We start from the raw sequence: 22,957 nt of genomic DNA, 5'->3' as shown, positions 1-22,957 counted from the left end.
GTTTGTACACAATTTCAAGTTTTTTAAATGGAGGAACATTTAGGGCCAATCTTGAAATTTCAGGATTTCATTTATCGTTTGTACACAGTTTCATTGTTCTTAAAATTTCTTGATTTTGTTACAATCATTTGTACACAATTTAATTTTTTGTTTAATTGCGAAACATTTAAGGCCAGTCTAAAATTTAAGGATTTTTTTCGTACATGTCCACATTCATCTCTGTAAGAATAAAACAGATATGTGAATGAGATGTTTAAATTATTAACATCTAATTAGCAAACCTTTTTAAAACAACACCTTTATTTGTTACCACTGCATGTTATAATTTAAAAAAAAGTAAGTACACTTATATATGCATGTGCAAAATAATTACACTTAATTTAAAATTGTCAAGAAATGCTGAACGACAAACAATACCTTTAAATCTCTGTGCATCAATCCTTGTCCATGAACATAATCAACGGCACACACAATCTGAGTGAATATATCGAGGATAACAGGTCTGTTTCGGTTGAGTGTGTTGGCACTGAGCCAGTCCTTCAGTGTTTCCCGTTTACAGAGCTGCATCTGGATGTACAGGTACAGCTTTAACTTGGGAACACTGGACACTGTCGTCTGCTTGTCCGGGGGAGCAGACGGAGAGATCTTTTCATGAGATTCGCCCTCTTTATCACAGGAAGATTGGACCCTTGAACCGACTTGCGTGGAATGATGTTCTGTGGAGGTGGACGTGACCCCACTGCTACTCCGATCCTTACATCCCGAGTCTTCGAACACAATACTGAAAGAGTCAGTTCTCTCTGCCGTGGAATCACGGGGGACTTTCTTATATGAGGCAAATGGAACACAATTCTCCTCAAATGGATCCGTGTCATTGTTATTTGATTCCGTATCCGAGTTTCTGAATTCAATGCTAAACGAATCACAGTTTGCATTATCATTTTTTAATTCATATGTCTTCTGGGGCTCTGCTCCAACAAAACTGTATGATCCACTTTCATCAGTGAAGTCATCATCGTTAGAATGCGGTGAAAAGCTTGAGCTCTCGCCTTGACATAATCTGTTGTAGAGATTTAGGTTGTTCTTATTTCCCATCAAGTCACTCAAGTTGTTGTTGTTATTTCCAACAAAGTCATCCTGCTTATTTGCTGGATGTGGCTCCAAACAAGGTTCCATTGCTTGATTTGGTGGCAGTTTTGAAATGGATGACATATCCGTGCCAGAAAGACACTGTGACAAGCAATCACTGAAATAAAACAAGACTTTCAGTTTGAATGGTGTGAAGTAAAGAAACAGAAATAAGAAAAAACCCCACAATTTTACAGTGTGCTAAATTGTACAACTTTATTACTTTTTTAGTTTTTTCGACAGAGTAGTACAAAAGTTTTTAAAATATAAGTAAAGGTCTCATGCAAATTTCAAATAACACATTAAAGATTCTGATACAATCAAATGTACTGAATAGTAGCAAGGGTCTTCTAACAATTATTAAACACTTCCATACAGACAGGACAGTACATACCACAGAATTTGATATAATAGCTATGAGGTACTGGTTGGGACATGGCAAAATTCACAAGTCCATCAAGGTGGACAATCCTAAGACTTATTGCACCTAAAGTAAGTGCCAGCCCTTGACTATGTTTGAGGTCAGGAGAAGTATTAGAAAAAGAAAATGTGAATTGGCTAGTCAAGCAATAAGTCAATAACAAAAATACGCCTTAAATTTATACATTCATATTTAAATGGTTTAGATAACATTGGGGAAAAAACCACCCAAAAACCCATCTACACATGTACATGTACAATCATCACAGGTAAAAAAAACCCACCTAAAAACAATCATTTATAATACCTTCCTAGAAAAAGTGAAAAAAAATAATTATATATTACATACCTATAGACATAATTTCTGTCCTGTTCCTCCTGCCATCCTGGTGGAGGTATTTCTACCCAGGCATGGAAGAACCTGACGATGCCAACATGGTCAAGTTTGGCCAGTGCCTTCACTTCTCTAAGAACACGTTCCTTTGAACCTTCACTGAAGAAAAAAGAAAGAAATATGCATTAACTTAAGAGTAACTGCATTTTTCCTATAACTTACCCATAAGATCCATGCAGGGGTTTCCCTAGAGCGATAAGCCGACACGGCCCGTGCTCCCTTAGCCAGCCAAGTAAGCGCCTTCATGTCTGGTAAGCGCCTTAACTGCAGGACCGTGTCGGCTTAATTTGTAACATGTATACAAAACAATGGAGCTGTGATCCGTAACGTCATTCACCACACATTATCACACTTTCATTTGGTATCTCTGCAATTCTTTAGATGTTCACTTTGAGGTCCATTGATCGTACCGTTTTAATTGTCGGCGGGCCTGTGCTGGTCACGTGGTACAGATAACTGCTTGTTGTAATAGTGTATGTATGCTTGGGAATTACGCATCAAGACAAATCAAAGAAAATACCTATTAATTGAATAAACATCTCTGAAGGTGAAATTCTTGAGTAAAAGATGTCACCATTATTTTAATTTTGTAAAGTCTTTGAACCAAACCGACACTGCTTGTCAATTTGAATACACATGCCAGTTTAGGGCCGAAAGACATGTCGGCTATCCCAAGGGCTGAGTTCAGCCAGACCGAGCGAAAACAAAACGTTCGCTACACTGGTGTGTGCGCTTCACGTTAAACCAAATGGACACTACGGACACCAATCAAATAGTTCGCGAACGTTAGGAAGAACGTTCGTTGGCTGAACCGAGGAAAGCTCGGCGTAATATACGTTACATGGAAGTAAATCTTGATGTAAATGTGTAGAAAAACAATAGTTGTTTGCATCAATGAATACCTAACTGCAGTTTCGTTATTTCCTTTGTCTTTGTTAATTTTGTAGCTATGGTCGAGAGCACGCACTGAGATCGCGATCGCAGGAAATGAACATGCAGTATTTATACAAATTGCAGTTAAACGTACACTGAATTAGTTTACAATAATCATGTTTGTTAGATAATGCTAGATATGTATTTGTTAAACTGTGAGGTGACAAGCATTTAACACGACGCTGAAATCAACAGCAACAACATGGCGCAAATTATGAAATTGTTGGGGGTGGGGAATTGATGGGGTTTTTTTTTTTTTAAAGATTTAACCCCCCCTCCCCCCCCCAAAAAAAAAACCCCACAAAAACAACCCCAACATGATTTGATGGATTGAAGGCAAACACTTAACTGTTTTCAACCTACTACCCCACTTCTTTTGGCTTGATTTTTTTGTTATAATGATGCTATATATGTAAGCGCCTTAAAAAAATCCTGGGGAAAGGCCTGCCATGTCATAAACCTATTTGATATTTACCATTATTAACTCGGTTACTAATGACTTGCTGTCAGTGGGTCATTAGTTTATAGCCAACAAGACATTTATACCTGAGCATACATTTTGATGAGATTTAGTTGAAGTGTGTAACATCAAAGTACATGTATATTTTTGCTAATCATGATAACATCAAACTACCGGTGAGGCGACTTCAGAACTTTGATTTACTGAATATTTGAATTAAAATGTTATTTTTGGAATGTTATAGGATAAATAGAATTCACTACTCATGATTTTTAATATGTAAAATATCAACCTCGTCTAGTATATCGCTATTTATCTCAGCAGAGCCTCGACAAAAACTGCTTAACATAGGCTGATATTTTCCATATTAAAAAACACTTGTGACAAATCCTCTATGTATAACTCAAGAAATTCTGGCTGAAGCATATCACTGGGAAGACCAATGAACATTCCATTACTTCACTTAAATCAATGCCTCTAGTTTTCTACGAACATACATGGAGCGTTTCTGTTTGACACAAAACACAGATAAAGCCACTACAGAGAGGTTGACCAGAAACATGAGATATGACAAAACTGATAATTTACAGAATATCCTTTACTATTGTGTCTCCTCAGGTTGTGGTTTAACCAGGGTGTCATAAAACCCATATTATTTTAAACCGGGTTACCTATGTTGCATCTACACAATATTAAAATAACTTGAGTTAATGTGTCTGGACTATCATAATTTCACTGAATTTCAAAAGTCTTTCATCACACATTAGAAGTACTCCTTGCCTTAATACAATACTTAAATTCACATGTAGCCTTTTTCAATTCACCTCCTTTATCATGAGAATTTTTTTCTTTAACCATGTGTTATCCGTAAAAAAAAAAAAAGCAACAGCCAAAAATATTTTACACTGCCTAAACACTATGGTCAGAATATTTAACAAATAAAAATATAATTTATAAACAATTTTTTCAAATGGAACCCGAGTAAGAATCAAAATGTTTATAGTTATTCATAGATTTAATTGAGGGATCTATTCAAAGATAACTACATGTATGTTTGCCATTGTCTCCAACTTTCAAAGATAAAGAACACTGAGATAGATGCATATAATACTGATGAGCAAATTAGATCCCTAGCATTTAATATTATTACCTGTTTGGAATACAAATCCTCTTTACTGCGTAACACTGGTCATCCACACGATTCCTTGCCTCAAAAACAATGCCAAAGCCACCCTTACCAAGACAATGAAGGAGTTCAAAGTCCATCAAGAATCTAAAATAAAACATTTAAAATTTAGTTAGGGTCGTGCAGAGTAGACAACAAAGAGAGGCAATTTTTATAGTGAGAAGAAACAATTCTACACATAAAACATATATATATATATATATATATATATATTATGAAGGTTTAAAACAAATGGTGCTGTAAAAATATTCCATATTTTCAAAAAAGAATTCATCCATAACTACATGTATATATACCTACATGTACATGTATAGGAGGTATGTGTGGTTTGGTGAAACTAACAACTTCTGCATACATGTATTATGTTAAATATAACTTTAGACTTTTGAAGTACGGCCTAAATCAAACAATGATTGTGTTTCCCCAGACATGCTGCCAAAATTAGGTCACCCTTCTTTTTTCTTTTTCACTACATTCACTCCTATATGAGTCACAATTTGCTAATGTGTTACACTGTACATTGTTAAATGTAAGGCTGAAATAAATCAAATTATATTGTCTACAAGTGGTTTATTTTTTAAATACACACACACAAACACAAAAAGAATCATGAGTGTCCCTTTTTCTAGATAGTATCCAGGCCTCTACATTGAGACCGATTTGGTCGCTATGAGACAATTTTTTTCATTTGGTGACTAAAATATTTCATACTATCTATTAGAAGTGTCGCGATACGATACCTATCCTGATATATGGGTTGCCACACAATATGTATCGAGATACTTAACTTTTCATATCAATCATTGTAATTAAAATGTTTAGTTCCAGTTTATGAAACATGATTACCTCATGCTTGGAAAGAAAATAAGGAAATGTTTTATTTAATGATGCACTCAACACATTTATTATTTATGGTTATATGGCGTCCGACATATGGTTATGGACCACACAGATATTGAAAGAGGAAACCCGCTGTCGCCACTTCATGGGCTACTCTTTTCAATTAGCAGCAAGGAATATTTTATATGCACCATCCCACAGACAGGATAACACATACCACTGCCTTTGATATACAAGTTATGGTGCACTGGCTGGAGTAAGAAATGGTACAATGGGCCCACCGACGGGGATCAATCCCAGACCGACCGCGCACACTTTACCACTGAACTACGTCATGCTTGGGAATTCCAACAACTAAATGTGAAAATTATGTTTTCATTGCTCTAATGTGCATGTTCGTAAGTTCGTAAATTTCTGCTTAAATGATTTTACCAAAAATTATTAAAACATGAATGTATCGTATTGTATATCATGATACAGCTGTCCTGAAACGATGTATCGTATCATAGCCCTCGTATCACAATACGATACTGTACTGCCATATCATTACAGCTCTACTATCTATATAGAAAATACCAGTAAGCGCCATCTGGCTTCTAGATTGAAAATAAACATAAAGGGCTGGTTTCAGGTTCCCAGAAAACAAATAGTTTTACTTTTAGGCTTCATTGAAAACCACGTTTTCTTTTTTTATAGTAATCTATGTATGTATTTTGTAATAACAGCTAAATATAATAAAACTAAAAACTACATTTTAGGAAGCAAATTCATTACAGTAATCTATTAATAACACTGTTTTCTAAACTACAAAAAATAAACTAATAAAGAAAACAACCTTATCTAGTTGTCTGAATAATTATATAATATTGTTTACATGTTTACCTAGAAATATATTCATTAGTTTTCTGCATGTCGGGTAAGTTTGCTGAACTGTCCACTGTAGGCAATAATGAGTCCGATTTATTCAACCCACTACTGTCCTGAAAAGTTAAAAATATTTATTTAAAGGCCTATTTAACAATTACTCTGGATAATGTTTGATATTCCTTTACTAATTAACACTGAACTTCTTTACACACCGTATTAACAGTTCTGGAATCCAAGGATGAAGTCATTTATAACTAAGAGTGAAATGCAACCGTGAAGAATGTAAGTTTATTTATTTATTTAAAATATTTTCCCATGTAACTGAAATCTGCAGGAGTACTTATTAAAGTCTCAGACCCTACACGTAGTTTCAAGCCTAAACATTGGACACTATGTCTGATTAATCTGCAAACGTCTAACATGTTTAGACAAAGTTTCAAGAGAATGAAAGAACAGTATGTGACAATGAAATGGGGAAATACCCTTAAAAAGTAGACTAGAGTTTGTCTCCATAATCGTTATTTTTCAGAAGTATGTGTGTTTTAAAAAATACGAAAAACACATTTTGTAGTATTAAAAACACCAGGATGACCAGAAACACTTCTGATGTATGGAAATGGATATCTAGACAATAAAATGTATATGTCTATTTCCTATTATCAAAAACAGATCCATTGGTGAAAAATATGGCTTAGTGTTTGAAAACTAGGGCATGTCACTTTAAAATATTAAAAATAGTCTCCGTTTAAAACCACAAGTTTAAAATCTCAACATTTCGTCAACTACATGTAAATGTTGATATCGTCAGGAAAAAACTAAACATAAAAACAGGAGTTCAGCCTTTAAAACCAGTAGGATAAAAACAGTTCAAATGAAACACCAGAGTTAAAATATTAAAACTACTTGAGAATTTTTTTTAAACACAATTAGTTGTCATTACAAACTGTAGGCTAAAAGCAATGATGCTGAATTAAGTTTGGACTGATTTGGTAGTATATATATATATATATATATATATATATATATATATATATATATATATATATATATACATATATATATATATATATATATATATATATATATATATATATACGTATGTTGATGTATATTTGTTTAATTCTTGATCTGAAGATACTTTAAACCAATCACCAACCTGTCTACTTGATGAGTTTTCCGACTGTTCTCGCCTCTGGTACTTTGTTAGCAACACGTGGACAACAATGGATGTTATAACACTTATCAGGATCACTTCCTTCCTGAAAATATAAACACCCCAACCTATTACTTTCTACTCTCCATGTTTAAGAACTAAAATGGTGGAAATCATTATTTCGAAACAACAAAAAGTAAAATAAAATAAAATGGCATACACACTGTTATAAAATACAGTGTAAGAAGCAGTAGACTATGATGTTCCCAACAAAAATCCATCATTATACTAGGCTACTCTGTGTCTATCGTAGAATAACATTCAAGGCTAACGGCAGTTACAAATTTGCCATATTTTGTTATTATGGATGACAATGCACATAACTATTGTAAGCATTTATTTTATTTTGAATTATCAATATCATTATTATGTCAGGGGACTGAAGCTATGGATGTGATAAAATATGCAAATGTTTAAATAAAAAATAAAAAAAAGGTGTACCCCCCAAAAATGTGGCAATATAATGTTTATTTACTTATATTTTTTTAAAACAAGTAAATGCTTACCACCAGTTCCAGAGTGAGACCGGAAGGACCATGTCCATCATTCCAGGGGGTACAGCACCACTTTCATTTGGAAGCTGCTCAAACTCAGGCCATGGGGTAATATCAGGATACAAATAGTAGCCATTGTCTGCAAAACACAAATATTTCTTGTGGAAAACAGTCTTTAAAAATTAATAAAAGCAGGTCACATATATAGTAACCAGGTACATATACTTCCTGTTTTGAACAAACTCTTCAAGTAACTCAGGCGTATACCCAAGTCGGTGCTCAGATGTCTTGGTAAGTCAGTGCCTATGTCACTCATCTTTGACATTAGGGGTCATACTTAAAGTCTATATGCAAAAATTAAGGATCCAGTGATTTTGAAAAAATGTACATGCATCACTATAATATTGTTTTTAGCATTTTTGTGGTATTGGATAACAGAGATGCAAAAGTCATATATTTACATCTTTGGTACCTTTCTCTTAATTCTGTAGACTGGTCTTTTAAAACATAAAATGTCCGGTCCAGTTTTCAAATGTATTTTCCTCCACTTTTCAAATGAAACTCCAGAGATTAGCTTTTCATACTAATCGTCTATCACTTATATCAATTGCTGTATTTTCTGTGCAATTATGCAGCACAAACAACCCACAATAGGTCACACACGACACAGTGATCACTACTTACCAAACGGATAATTCTCATGCCAGACAGCAATGGAAGTCTCAACCTTCTTTTTTTCACCCTTGGTAGACTGGACATCTAGCAGTGGAATTTTACCAGGTACGTTTTTCATTATAGGTGTCCTTGATGGAGCTTTTATGAAAATTAAAACATGTTTACCAAAGAAACATCACAATAATTATATGTACATTTACATGCTTACAAGTTCTTTGCCTAACTATGAAGAGAACAAGTTAAGCTAATAAACATTTGTATATAGTAAGTTCAATACTTAATAGGACGGAAGGAAATGTTTTATTTAACGACGCACTCAACACATTTTATTTACAGTTATATGGCGTCCGACATATAGTTAAGAACCACACACAGCTACTGAGAGAGGAAACCCGCTGTCACCACTTCATGGGCTACTCTTTCCGATTAGCAGCAATGGATCTTTTATATGCACCATCCCACAGACAGGAAAGCACATACCATGACCTTTGATGTACCAGTCGTGGTGCACTGGCTGGAGTGAGAAATCAATACTTAATAAAGTTAACCAGTGTATCTAACTAAGTACACTAGCTGATTCATTTATTTTACAATTAAAGCAGCTGAAGCATGTGCGTCCTCCCAAACTCCAAAGAAAGCCCAAACTGTTACATGTACATCAGCGACAAGGTGATGGGGTTCATCTTTTGGAATGTCAAGGGAAGACTATGGATGGCTTACCTTCCAAAGGGCCAAACAATAACCTGGAAAATATTATGCTGTTTCAGCAGGTTAGCATAGTATTTCTAGGTTATTGTTTTATTAGATACATAACATAGCCACCTACTTTTTCTTCCTGGTTTAAAACATACTACACACCATAGCTCTGACCTCTTATAAAAATAATGTATCAAATAGCTAATACTGCTGCAAGTGTTATTTGATATTTATTACATACCTATTCAATCTTACAATAGTGATACATTTATTTTGTATTATGTGCAATCTGGACCGTTACATTTAAATGAGGGATTCCCTTTTCATTTGTATTGGAGGTTTTTTTTTTTACTTAAGTCATATATGGTTTACAAATTATGTGACATTGAAAGGAGTATAAATTATAGATTTAAGAAAGTGTAGTTATGACGTTCAATTAAAAACTGTTTAAGTGAAAAATAAAAGAAGGTATGTAATAAATACAGAACTTTAGTAATGTTTTTGATTCCTATTTATTGCACTTGTTTATTTTGCGCAAAAAACATACCACTAGACTGCTATGCGGTCTCATGGTACATATTCTTGCATAAAATAAACTTGTGCAATAAATAGGAAGCGAAAACAACATATGTGAATTTCTGTACATTTACGGCACTGTTTAGTTTTTATCATGTGGATAACAGATACTCACCTGTGTTGAGATATGGCCGCCACATCACTCTTGGCATGGCTCGGCTGGCTACATCCTGTCCAGAATTCTTCAGAGATTCTTCCACTTTCTCCCGCATGTGTTGGGACTGCTGTACATACATCTGACTCTGGTGCATTCCTATCCAGAAAAAGAATTTTTTTTTATTACAAATAACAGTAACACAAGGTTGTAAATATATGTATTTCCCATGTATTTGGCTCAAAGTAATTTCATCCATTAAATTTGAAGTCTCAACATCTGAAATTTATAGATCTGAGAGTATCTCAATGTGGAGAAATTGTTCAATGGCATCATTTTCAATTGTTAAAGTTTGTTGTGTTATCGACACCACCGGAGCAAATTGATTAATTAATCAGCGGCTATTGGATGTCAAACATATGGTTATTATGACTCGTAGTCATCAGGGGAAACCCGCTACATTTTTCCTAATATAGAAAGGGATCTTTTATATGCACTTTCCCACAGACAGGAAAGCACATACCACGGCCTTTGTCCAGTTGTGGTGCACTGGTTGGAATGAGAAAACACCCAATCAGTTAAATGTGTCCACCGAGGTGGTTCGATCCTGCAACGCAAGCACCTCAAGCGAGCACTCAACTGACTGAGATAAATCTCGCCCCCATTTTCAATTGTTTTCTTTATCTTAAATACAACAACATCGTGAGGATATTGCTCTAGTCCCTTCAACATTAACACAAGTCCAGCTGTATGTCAATATATACAAATATTTCAAAACACATTTAAAAATGACAATGCAGATTTTTTTGCAGGGTGGGGGAGGACTCACATGCAACTGCATGTACTTAAAAGGAAATTATATATTAGCATTGAATGCTCTTTATAATATGTGACCCACTTGACACTTGATTTTATGTTTCATTGTGCTTGTGTAATTTAGCTTGGCTAAAACAAATAGAAAAATATTTCCCTATTATAAAGCACAACATTGAATATAAAAGTTAAAATCCATGCAAACGAACAACAACAAATACAGATAAATGTACTAACCTATATACAATAACAATTAATTATATAGATTACTATACAAGTTTGAGATTCGTACTGATTTTACCAAATGAGTGTCAGGATTATTGTATAGCACGATCAAGAGCGAGGGTAATACATGAATCCTGAGAGTTTTGTAAAACCAGTAGAACTCACATGCGAGTGCCATTATTTCTTTATTATCCATATTATTATTGTTAATTTTTATGAATAACAAAAAGTTTGTTTAAAGCAGACCTTCGTTTTTGACGGGTGAAAGCGCCATTACGCCCATGAACCCCCGTTAACTCAATCTGACTGGCACGAAATAACGCGCGCCTAAATTGAACTCTGCCATTTTAATAGTTTATTGAATCCAATCCACAACTCCACAAACCTTTCCATTCTGTTCACAATGAACTTCCTAGAATACTCTTTTACAAATTGAAACACGATTGGTTGGTTATCTTTACACTGAGCCAATCAGCTAGGAGTTCACTTATTATTGAGATCTCGTCAGTTTTCTTTTGTTTAATTTCGTACAATCCAGGTAATGATCGCAAAATCTATTTTACACTGTCGTCGTTTTGATCACGTACAGGAAAAATAATACGTGCGTTGTCCAATATTATATTGTGTGTATAATGTTTATACATGTTCATATCTTAGTAAATGCATACACCAACAAAAAACGAATTTAGTAAAGCAGCTTTTGTTTTACATAGCGACATACTCTAAACATTTCAACTTTCTGTTTCATAATACTGCCACATGATTTAAAGCCAAAGACATTGACCTTGGTAGTCAGATTTCTATACATGTAATCGGTTGACGGGCACCTGAAACAAACATACACCGATTTAATTTCAATTCAGTAATTCGAATTTACCAAGTGTAAAGCATGTATATTTTAAAACTAAATTTGCAGTAGGGTGGGGATTTTTGTTTGTTTTGGGGGGGGGGGGGGTGTGTGTGTGTGTGTTATAAATGACGTATTAACTACAGTACACCGATAATGAAAGTTAATCCTGTTTGTAAAAATATGTATTTATATAAATTGTAGTACATTTGGGTAGAAAACAATATATGTTGACATTTTCTCTGTTGTAACATTTTTTTTTTTTTTTTAAATAGAGAATTTGCAGGTACATAGCATGCATATTATGATATCATGATATATGTGATAACCCTGTGCCATGTGGTTGTTACAGTTTTACATTCAGTTCACAGGTTTGTGTCCATGGAGAAATCAATCTAATTAAAATTAGCTCCACTATTACATGTGGATCTAAAGACAGCCAGTTGGAGCTCATGTCCACCAATCAAAACCTTACTTGCAGAATCCTGCCAGTGATTTAAAACTAACAACACTGCGTAGTCCCCAATGTCCAGGTAACATTTCGTCTGTAAATAATAATTTAAATATTGACCAATCACACTTTGCCTTTTGTAACGTTATTTGGGAGCATACAAATTCTAAAAATATCGGGCGAGTCTATTTTAGTGGCCGCAGTACATCGAACCATACCAATACGTACGGGGTGGGTTATCAGTCTTCAATTTTACATTAAAAATTATTTATTTATTTATAAAATTAAAAAAACCTAAATCAGTCTTCAGTTTTACATTACAAATTATTTATTTTATAAAATAAAACATGTTTTAAGGCATTCGTAATTCACATGAAACATGTCGTATACCCTCAGGATAATTCGGAATGTTTTCAAATTATTTTTAAATCTCTGGCAGGATTCTGCAAGTAAGGTTTTGATTGGTGGACATGAGCTCCAACTGGCTGTCTTTAGATCCACATGTAATAGTGGAGCTAATTTTAATTAGATTGTGGAGAAATCATATCATTCTACGGTGAAAACTAAAATTATTGTACTTGTTTTAAATAAGCACAACCAAATCAGTTTCAATTCCATATTCATATTCACGATACAGAATTTTAATGCAACATGATATGCATATAATACATAAGAAATCGATAAATGTGTTCATGGTGTTTCGTTTTCTTGTGCAAGACTGCAATAGCCCATTCCTTCACATTTGAGAACAACCATGATATTAGTTAAATTAGGATATTTATTTTTAAAACACTAAATATTAAATCTTAAGATATTTAAATTAGAAATCATTACTCCTCAAATTTAATCAAGTTGATGGATGCAATTCCTCTCGGTCTCTTGCCTCTAATTCTGATTATTTTGTGGGGTGCAATTTTTCCTTCTGCATTTTGAGGAGTGTGATTTCCACCACACACACACACCCCCTCTTCGTAAGCATTTTGAGGAGCGCGACTTTTGGCACTCCTGGGTTTTTCAAAAATGAAGATCTGTTAAAGTTTGTTTTGTTTAATGACATCATTAGAGCACATTAATTTATTAATTATCTGCTATTGGATGTCAAACATTTGTTAATTTTGACATACAGTCTTAGAAAGAAAACCTGCTACATTTTTCCATTAGTAGCAAGGAATCTTTTATAGGTACCATCCCACACAGGATAGCACATACCACTACCTTTGATGCACCAGTCGTGGTGCACTGGCTGGAACGTTAAATAGCCTAATGGGCCCACTAATGGGAATCGATCCCACACCAACTGCACATCAAGCGCTTTACTACTGCATTACGTCCTGCCCCATATGAATAAACAGGACCACCTCAAAATGTTTTAACCACAACTGGGAGATGACAAAATGATGTCTTATTTCACATGCACAGTCTGAGCTAGAATGTTATGACCTCGCTTCACAAAATTACGTCATTACACTTGTTATTACATGTGTGCTTCGTATGATTATTATTCAGTTGGTTATGTTGAACCATGTGGATAATAAAAAGCTATACTAACCCACATACAACAACGGGTCTGGGCGGATTCCTTCCTTATTTTCAGGCTGAAAGCTTGACAATGCTGGAACATGATGGCTGTCAAACAAGTTAACGGTTTTCAAAACCCCATACTGTAATAGCCACGCATTAGCTACTGGACTAGAAAACTGAAATTAAAAATAAAAAAGCTAATAAATGCTAAGTTAATCGAACCACACATTAATGAATGAAAAAAAATTAAAGTCTGCTTTGCTTAACACACTCAGGGAACATTTTATTTTGTTTTAAAAAATTTAATCAGCGATAGTTCTAGTCCATTAAAAATTGATTATCACTCCCCGAAGTGATCAGACTAATCCCACAGCTAAAAGCTGATGGGGAATGGCAGACGTGTGGCACAGATAGCCACAAGAGACAAGCACATGTTGCGGTTGGAGAGATAAGGACTGGGATGTGGAGGTGGACAGCGAAAGAAGTTGAGAGATAGGAGGAGTTGCCAGATTGGGAAGAAACGAGATGGAATTCAAAGGAGAGAAAGGAAAGGGGGCAGTGGGATTAAAAATAAATAAATTAGCAACTACTGTTTAATATTTTTAAATTGTATAGCAATCTCTGAAACTTGTGTAGCGAACCACAATGCGATACTCAACAAAATGTTTCCCCCGACACTAGAACACAGTGATTTAATCACCACTGACTATTGGTTGTGAAACATTTGGTAATGCTGATACACAGACTTCAGAAGAAACCCACCATTTATTTCCAATATCGGCTAGGAATCTTTTATATACACTTTCCCACAGACAGGACAGCAAATACCACAGCCTTTGATATACCAGTTGTGGGACACTGGCTGGGATGGGGGGAAAACCAGAATCAGAGCATTCAATCCTACAGCTGAGCTAGATCCAGCCACTAAGTTTTATGCAACATATTAAACGGAATGACCACTTTGGGAACCAGTTAAAATAGTTATGCAAACATTTGGTGGAAAATGGCTGTCTTGACTGTAGGCCAGATGTAATCTAAGTATCTAGGGATTGCATCTCATAATCTGGGATTCGCGGAGGCATAAAATCCTTCTACCTTTAAAATCTGTGACAGAAATATGTGTTACATATTTATAGATCATTTATTTAGAATCGTATCGCTAAAACAAATCTGTTTATTCATGTGCGTTTGAGTATGTTGTACCTTGTGTTGCCAGAGAACATCGGATGAATCGTCAGCACTTAAGGCAACCACCATTCCTTCGGGAACTATGATCTTTAAAAAGTTTTCTAAGTCATTATTGTTTTCTGCAGTAATCTCTTCCCCTATTAAAAAAAAATATAATCAAGATTTTAAATGTGTTACAAAAAATTATACACAAAAGGCTGACGCCATCATCGCCATTGGAAAAGTAATACCTACATGTATATCTCACTTTTTTACTTTGTAAAGGCGAGACAAAAAATTAGTGCAAAATTGTATTTAATACCAGCTAATTAATTAACAAAACTAATGGAAATGAAATCCTTTAAAAATATCAACAATCCCTAGTAGTATTAGTACCAAAAAAATGTTTTGTTTAACAACTCCACTAGAGTACATTAATTTATTAAACATAGTCTATTGGATGTCATACATTTGGTAATTTTAATATAGTCTTAGAGAGGAAACCCCCTACATTTTTCCATTAGTAGCATGGGATAGTTTATATGCACCATCCCAGACAGGATAGCACATACCACTGCCTTTGATATGCCAGTCGTGGTGCACTGACTGGAACGAGAAATAGTATTAGTAGCAAGACATACAACTCACCTGATGGACTGCATGCCGTTATCGTAATACCATCATCGTCGTCCGATTTGTTAGTCAACTCCGGTTTACCTCCATCCAGTAACTCCATTTCATGCCTTCCAACACTAAAATTCCATCTGAAATGTACCACAAATTTACATTAATACATATGAAAGTAGGGTTCTTTAACCACACTAGCACATATTGATTTATTAATCATCGGCTGTTGGATGTCAAATATTTAGTAATTTCGAAATATAAAGTAAAGTAAAGTTTGTTTTATTTAACGATGACTCTAGAGCACATTTAATTTTATCTTATCATCGGCTATTGGATGTCAAACATATGGTCATTCTGACATATTTCTTTAGAGGAAACCCGCAGCCGCCACATAGGTTATTCTTTCCAATAAGCAGCAAGGGGTCTTAATATATTTTAAAATAATTGTTTTAAATACTATTTTGATAAGATGTAATCATTACTGTCCATATTAAATACTATGAAACGGAGTTGTATAAAAACATCTGTCATGTACATTTGTATATCGTCGGCGAAATGACAAAAGGTCGTAACTACGCTTTTGGCGAGAAATCACTTTTTGGAATTTCCAGAGTTAGAATGTTCATATTCTGCTTTTGTCAAAAGATTGTAACTATCGGCCTATTAGAAAGTGGTTGACTGTCACATGACAAATGGTCCAAGAAACAAATTGACATAACATCGTATCTACAAAGTGGGAAGCTAGAGTGTGGACATGACGCTCAGCATTGCATTATGTTCACACATTACATGGATTACATGTAAATAAAACTGGTCAGTTAATTAGACCTGATTGTATGTGTATTTAATCCATGTATAGATCTTGCCTCATTCCTTCAACCTGTGTTAAATTCTAGATCAAAATGTTGTAACCAACATTTTCAACAACATTTCAGGTGTAAAATATTGTAAGTACATTTGTAGACCTGACACCCACTATTAAGTAGTTATCACTATTAACTGTTAATATGTTCGCATAACAACGACTATAACAAAATAACGTATTTTTCAAAAAATATTCAGTTTTTTTGCTCTCCTGTAAAATTTTGAAAAGTGTAGTTACGAGGTTTTGTCGTTGATAGACTGTATAGTTCTTATTGCATATTATATTAATATATATATTGTTATAATGTAATTCAATTTGATTTGTAGAGAAGGCCTCAGGGAAGAATAGTTGTGTATTAATTGAGTTACTTTCTTTTTAAAAATAAAGTATTATTGTTATTATTATTATTATGCATGTAGTCTTACTTTTCCGTTCCCATCCTGGCGTCAACGGCGCGGACAGTCTGCGTACTGCGAGTCAAGACGAGAATATCTTCTTCTGTGGTCACCTCACTGTCGTCTACCAGGTGACACCCGGCCATAGCACAGAAATACCGGACCTGTGTGCAGAGATTAACAGTGGTAAGAAAAGAATGGCTTGCATCCTGACATATAATCACATCACTCATCCACTATCTGCCACAATTAAAATATAATTAAAAGTACATAATTAGTTTGTTTTTGTTTAATGACACCACTATAGCACATTAATTTATTAATCATCAACTATTGGATGTCAAATATCTGGTGATTTTACATCTTATAGAGGAAATCTGCTACATTTTTCCATTAGTAGCATGGGGTCTTTATATGCACACCATCTAACAGGCAGGATAACACACACTATGGCCTTTGATGTACCAGGCGTGGTGCACTGCAATTTATCGCGCATCATGCGAGCACTTTACAACTGGGCTACATCCTCGCCTCTTAAAAGTACATAGATCATCTTACAATATCATGGCTTGAAAATTACAGGAAGCAAAATCTGGCTGCTCAAAGTACACATTAAGCTTTCTGATAATCAATTCCATAAGTCGTGTTTGTTGTCAATATCAAAGCATTTTACAACTGTTCTGGTTAAAAAATAGCCAACTACCGGTGGTATGTTAACATTAGGATGATCAATATTAAATTAGATATCATAAAAAATTAAAATAATAAAAACTGAAATGATTAGTTTAAATGTACATAAAATGAGAGTACAGTCTATATCAGTACAAGCAGCCTATAACTGCTTCTCCAACTTCTAGCATTTGTTTCAAGAGTAAAATCTTACATGCAAAACAATAGGAATGGGTCTTGAACATTGTAGGGTATTTCTCTTATTTCTACTATTCTAGCTAAATCTTATTTTGGTTGTACATGTAGATTTTGGTTTTTTTAATTTTGACAAGTCAAACATGATCTTAATGGCTAAACCTTCTGATGATTCAACAGAATGTATTTGCAAAGATTTTCGTAAAAAGGTTAATATCATCCAAAGCCTGGTGTGAACCATAGTCACATCAAACACATAAAAATGAAAATACCTAAGATGTAAAGAAATGAATATTCAAAGTAAGAAAATGCAAGTTCTAACCAAAAATAGCATACAATGAAGCATTTGAAATACCAAACGATCAAATCAATCAATCGCCTACGAATCACTTGAACAGAGTTACAGGAAAATTATTTTTAAATTTCCTGCCCATCACACAATACACAATTTGTTAATTTCTAGAACAGTTTTAAATAAATATTAGTCCACTTCAGATTTAACTACTGAGTCATGCAGGCACATGTACAATGTACTGGATATGGTGACTTTATATACTGAATGTACACCGATGCTACAGTTTTTTGTTTATTCTGATCATTAAATTCTATCTTTTTAACAATGAAAGTATCTTTTAAAAAGCAACCAAGTCAGAATAAATTTGTCATTGAGAATGTTCCCAATCTTAAAGGAAATGACTGTTAAAAATGCTGTAACCACCCCACACTCTTCAAATTGGCCACAATAAGCACAGAAAGAAGAGGAACCTCAAAGTTGAAAAAGGAATGGTGTCAGATGCTATAAGAGAAAAAAAAAGTTTTGGAAAGATTTAAAGTTTAAAGACTGAAAGTACAGGGAACATTTTGTTCAGTATTGCATCGCGATTCACTGCGCAAGTTTCAGATATTGCTACAAAATTTTAAAACAATAAACATTAGTTGCTAATCAATTTTGAATTGGCTACAAATATCGCTAATTTGAAAACACAATGTTCCCTGAAGTAGCATACTAAAAATAGTAATAGTAGTAGTAATAATAATAATAATAATAATAATAATAATAAATGAACAAGTAATTTTCATAATTTCAGATTTCCATGCCATTGATGAAATTTTATGATGCTACAAATGTAGGCTGACTATGGACTTTAAATGTTTGAGAATATTGAAATAATCAAGTGTCAAAACAATAATCTCATATATCCTTTAATGATCAAGTATCAGTCACCGTTAGTCTTCATTCGGTGGATAAGGCAAGTGGATGGATTAAAGTTTGTTTTGTTTAACAACACCACTAGAGCATTATCGGCTACTGGATGCCAAACATTTGGTCATTTTGACATATATAGTCTTAGAGAGAAACCTGCTACATTTTTTCTATTAGTAGCAAGGAATATTTTATATGCACCATCCCACAGACAGGATAGCACATACCATGACCTTTAATATACCAGTCATGGTGCACTGGCTGGAACGAGAAATAGCTCAATGGACCGGGTGGATGGATGAACAGATGAAGGGATGAACAAACAACTGGATAAATTAAAGAATGAATGAAAGAATGGAATGTTTGCTTAACACCTCAACACATTTTAACAAGGTTAGTTTGAGTGACAGAGAAACCCTGCTGCTTCCACACAAGCTACTCCTATCAAAAGGAAGTACTGAGGAATCTATTATATATGTACTTTCCCATGCACAGGACAGTACATACCACAGCCTTTGATGTACTAATGCAGCTTAGGCAAGCACTCTACCAATGAGCTATTTTTGGCCTATCCTACAAAGAAACCTCAAGGATGAGATAATCAGGTGATTTTTTTTAAGTCCCTCAAACCATAGCGTCCAATGTGTACTCCAAAAAATTTACAGAACATTAAAACAATAAGGAGGGTAAACGCTCATGAAAGCAAATACACAATTTTGTAATTACCTGTCCTGAATTAGCATCAATTCCATACGTCCGAATGTCTTTCCCTCCTATCATCATCGTGTTGTCCGAGAGTCTCATGGACGATGCAAGCAGAGTCTCTGCGGTCAATGGTACTGCCTCAATGCTGTCCCCATCATACTGATACAAGCCACCGTCCAAAGAAGGAATTAACCGTGTACGGACACCATCACGAGTAACCTGCAAAAAAACAGTCATAGTTAAAATCTGTTAAATGTCTAATAACACCACCACTACACTACATTGATTTATTAATCATTGGCTATATACATGTACCGGTAATATTGGGTGGAGGGGTTTTTTGCATGGATTGTTGGGCAGAAAGATGGATGAATGGATGGGTGCATGGATATAGACAGAAAGAAATTTGTCTTGTTTAACGACACCACTAGAGCACATTGATTTATTAATCATTGGCTATTGGATGTCAAACCTATGGTCATAGAGAGGAAACCCGCAACATTTTTCGATTGGTTAGCAAGGGATCTTTTATATGCACCATCCCACAAACAGGATAGCACATACCACAGCCTTTGATATACGGTACCAGTCAAGGGATATAGACAGATGCATGGCTATAGTCCATATCCCACACGGAATGCTTTTTTCACAGTATGGAATTTACTACAAGTTATTTATTTCCAAACCGATTGTTTTCTAAATTGCACACAAAAAGTGTATATCTTTGTTATTTTCCAAAACAGTTTTACTTTTCTTTTTACATCAAACCAAAATTAAATTATTTATTAAAATCATTTTTGTAGGATGGGACTGACAATAGATGAATGCATCAATAGAACTGATGTTTGTATGTGAATATATACCTCCATTTGGTCAATGCTTGATGACAACAGTGGTCTGATATCAGCCTGCAGGGACCACACCAGTTCACCTTGATTACGCACATCCAGAGCCGATACTTTTCCATCTATAGTACTTACAAGCATCAAGAATCTGAAACGGGTATTAAAATTGGTTATTCACAAATGTATGATTTGCAACAATTAGTATAGATCTACACTGTAAGTCATGTATTTAGTGACACACGTTAAATTAAGACATTAAATGTTGTTCAGAGAACATTTTGTTCAGTATCGCATCACGCTTCACTATGGAAGTTTCAGTGACCACTACACAATTTTAAAGGGACGCCCTAGTTGTTAACCATTTTTTCACAAATAAAATTGCACTTTACTTACCGTTTATTATTTAGAATATACATTTCTATTCACCTGAAGTGTTTTTTGGTAATCCTGGTGTTTGTACTACCTCAAAATGCATTTTTCGTATTTCTTAAAAAGCCACAGGCCTCCGAGAAAAAAACGTTGAACAGACAAGGTCTAATCTATTTTTAGAGAGGATATTCCCATTTCAATGTCACAGACGTTGGTATTCCACGTGACCATTATCATTTTGGTTCAGTTTGTTTTCTCGTGCACGGTTCGCGCAATCAACATCCGATTTGTTGTCGTTTGCCTGTTGTTCATTTGTGAGATTTTTCTTCACAGTTCGTGAACATTTTCATTAACAATAAAGTTCAGACAAGTAAGTATCTCAATACAAAACATTACAAACCCTTAAAACCAATAATTTTTACGATATCTGGAGAGGGGATACAACCAGGACAGAACAGTTGGAACGCACCCCAAGTCTGTGCGCACTCTGTGAAATTTGTCGTGACTTAGCCTACGTCGTAGGCATTGTTGTGCTTCGAGCGACATCTACCGGTGACATCAGAATACTAACTTTCAAAATTATTTCAAGCAATTGGGACATGCATGGGGATTCCCATGGTATTTATCGATATAAAACCTGCTTTTTCACTCCATTTGATAAAAACGTGATCTAAGTGTGTTACAGGTTTGTAGATTAACCAAAATTATAAAAAAAATTCGCTGGATGGAACTAGGGCGTGCTGCTTTAAAACATTAAACAGAAGTTGCTATACATGTGTTTTATGTTTTGTTTTTTGAAGCAGCTTAAATATAGATTTTGTAGAACTAAAATGAAATACATGTACAAATGTTTATAATATAAATAGGTCAACTTGAATGATTAGTAGATTTATACACATGGTGTTATTGGGTGTCAAACAAAGGTAAGAATATTTTTTATAATAAAATGAAGATACAATTTAAGAATAATAAAAAAAGCTTTTAAGAGGTGAACATATACATGCAGACACATTAGGCCATAATAATGTTAAGGTAAATATAGAACCTTTTGTTTCATTTCAACTTATTTTCGTGCTTATAATCTAATTAAGGTTCAAGCACACTGTCCTGGGCATGCCTAAGCTATCTGGGTCGTCTGTCTAGGACAGTGGATTAGTTGTTACTTGGTTAGTGGTTAGTGAGAGAGAAGTGGGTGTAGTGGCCTTACACCTACCCAATGATCCCTTAAGAACTCGCTCTGGGTTGGAGCCGGTACCGGGCTGCGAACCCTGTACCTACCAGCCTGTAGTCCGATGGCTTAACCACTGTGTCACAGAGGCTGGTTATAGAACATACCTCAGGCTACATCAGCGTGTATGCTATGCCAATTACCTCCCTTACAAAATAATATTGTGATTACATCAGAAATATTTATTAAAAACGGGGGAAATTTGTTTACTTTTATGACAGTAATAATGTTGATTAATATTTAGTGAATATTAGTGCATAAATAAAGCTAGCAATGATTGAATGAACAAACTTTTCACGTAGTTGCCCCTGTGTCTTCTGACATGCTGGCTTAGGTGAGTTAGGGCCTGGCGTTGATTGCGGTTTTTCGATACCATCAGATGTCGTTTCGGTGGAACCATTCACTAAAGCAACTCCCAGGGCTGCCAACGACGCAATGACCCCGACGACCCGTGAAAACCATCTTCTCGTTCTCATTCGGCCCATGGATGTGATTCACTTTCATTAAAAAGTCGGCGTAAGTTGCCAAAGTTACATTATTTTGTGTACACTATTTTTGTGAATCAGTCTGTTTACAATCATTGGAAGATCGTCATAAAGTAATCCGATTGGCTGGCCACGTGGAAATGACATCATGCGCTACGTGTCTCCGTAGGTGGTTTCTTTCCGGGTCAGAGTTTCTGCGTTGACCTAGCCATTATGATCTATATTTGAGGTTCCATTAGACCAAATCAATTCCTATTGCCGATAATGTTAACGTTTACTAATAAAACTGATATAAGCAGCGTTTCAACACACCCAGGAAGTACAGCAATAGAAAGTGTGGCACCTCACATCTAATTTGAGTGGTACGTAA

At 34.8% G+C, this 22,957-nt stretch overlaps 1 protein-coding gene across 1 annotated transcript in view; it reads right to left on the bottom strand.

Annotated features, from left to right (window-relative positions):
- The window catches only part of LOC121384543 (eukaryotic translation initiation factor 2-alpha kinase 3-like), a 28,898-nt gene extending 6,226 nt beyond the window's left edge, over positions 1-22,672 (bottom strand). Inside the window, exons 1-15 of the mRNA XM_041514974.1 lie at positions 22,394-22,672; positions 20,524-20,653; positions 19,682-19,879; positions 16,918-17,051; positions 15,649-15,764; positions 15,037-15,158; positions 13,862-14,009; positions 9,998-10,135; positions 8,620-8,748; positions 7,948-8,074; positions 7,385-7,487; positions 6,244-6,341; positions 4,486-4,608; positions 1,898-2,041; positions 418-1,246 (exon numbers count right to left, since the gene is read on the bottom strand). Of these exons, the coding sequence (XP_041370908.1) occupies positions 418-1,246; positions 1,898-2,041; positions 4,486-4,608; positions 6,244-6,341; positions 7,385-7,487; positions 7,948-8,074; positions 8,620-8,748; positions 9,998-10,135; positions 13,862-14,009; positions 15,037-15,158; positions 15,649-15,764; positions 16,918-17,051; positions 19,682-19,879; positions 20,524-20,653; positions 22,394-22,587 (2,733 nt within the window). The 5' untranslated portion in view covers positions 22,588-22,672. The remainder of the gene's footprint in view (positions 1-417; positions 1,247-1,897; positions 2,042-4,485; positions 4,609-6,243; positions 6,342-7,384; positions 7,488-7,947; positions 8,075-8,619; positions 8,749-9,997; positions 10,136-13,861; positions 14,010-15,036; positions 15,159-15,648; positions 15,765-16,917; positions 17,052-19,681; positions 19,880-20,523; positions 20,654-22,393) is intronic.
- Between the last annotated feature and the right edge of the window lie 285 nt (positions 22,673-22,957).

This window comes from Gigantopelta aegis, chromosome 10 (assembly GCF_016097555.1).
Source record: "Gigantopelta aegis isolate Gae_Host chromosome 10, Gae_host_genome, whole genome shotgun sequence".
NCBI lineage: Eukaryota > Metazoa > Mollusca > Gastropoda > Neomphalida > Peltospiridae > Gigantopelta > Gigantopelta aegis.
The sequence above is the reverse complement of the archived record's forward strand: the minus strand, read 5'-3'. Positions and strand labels throughout refer to the sequence as shown.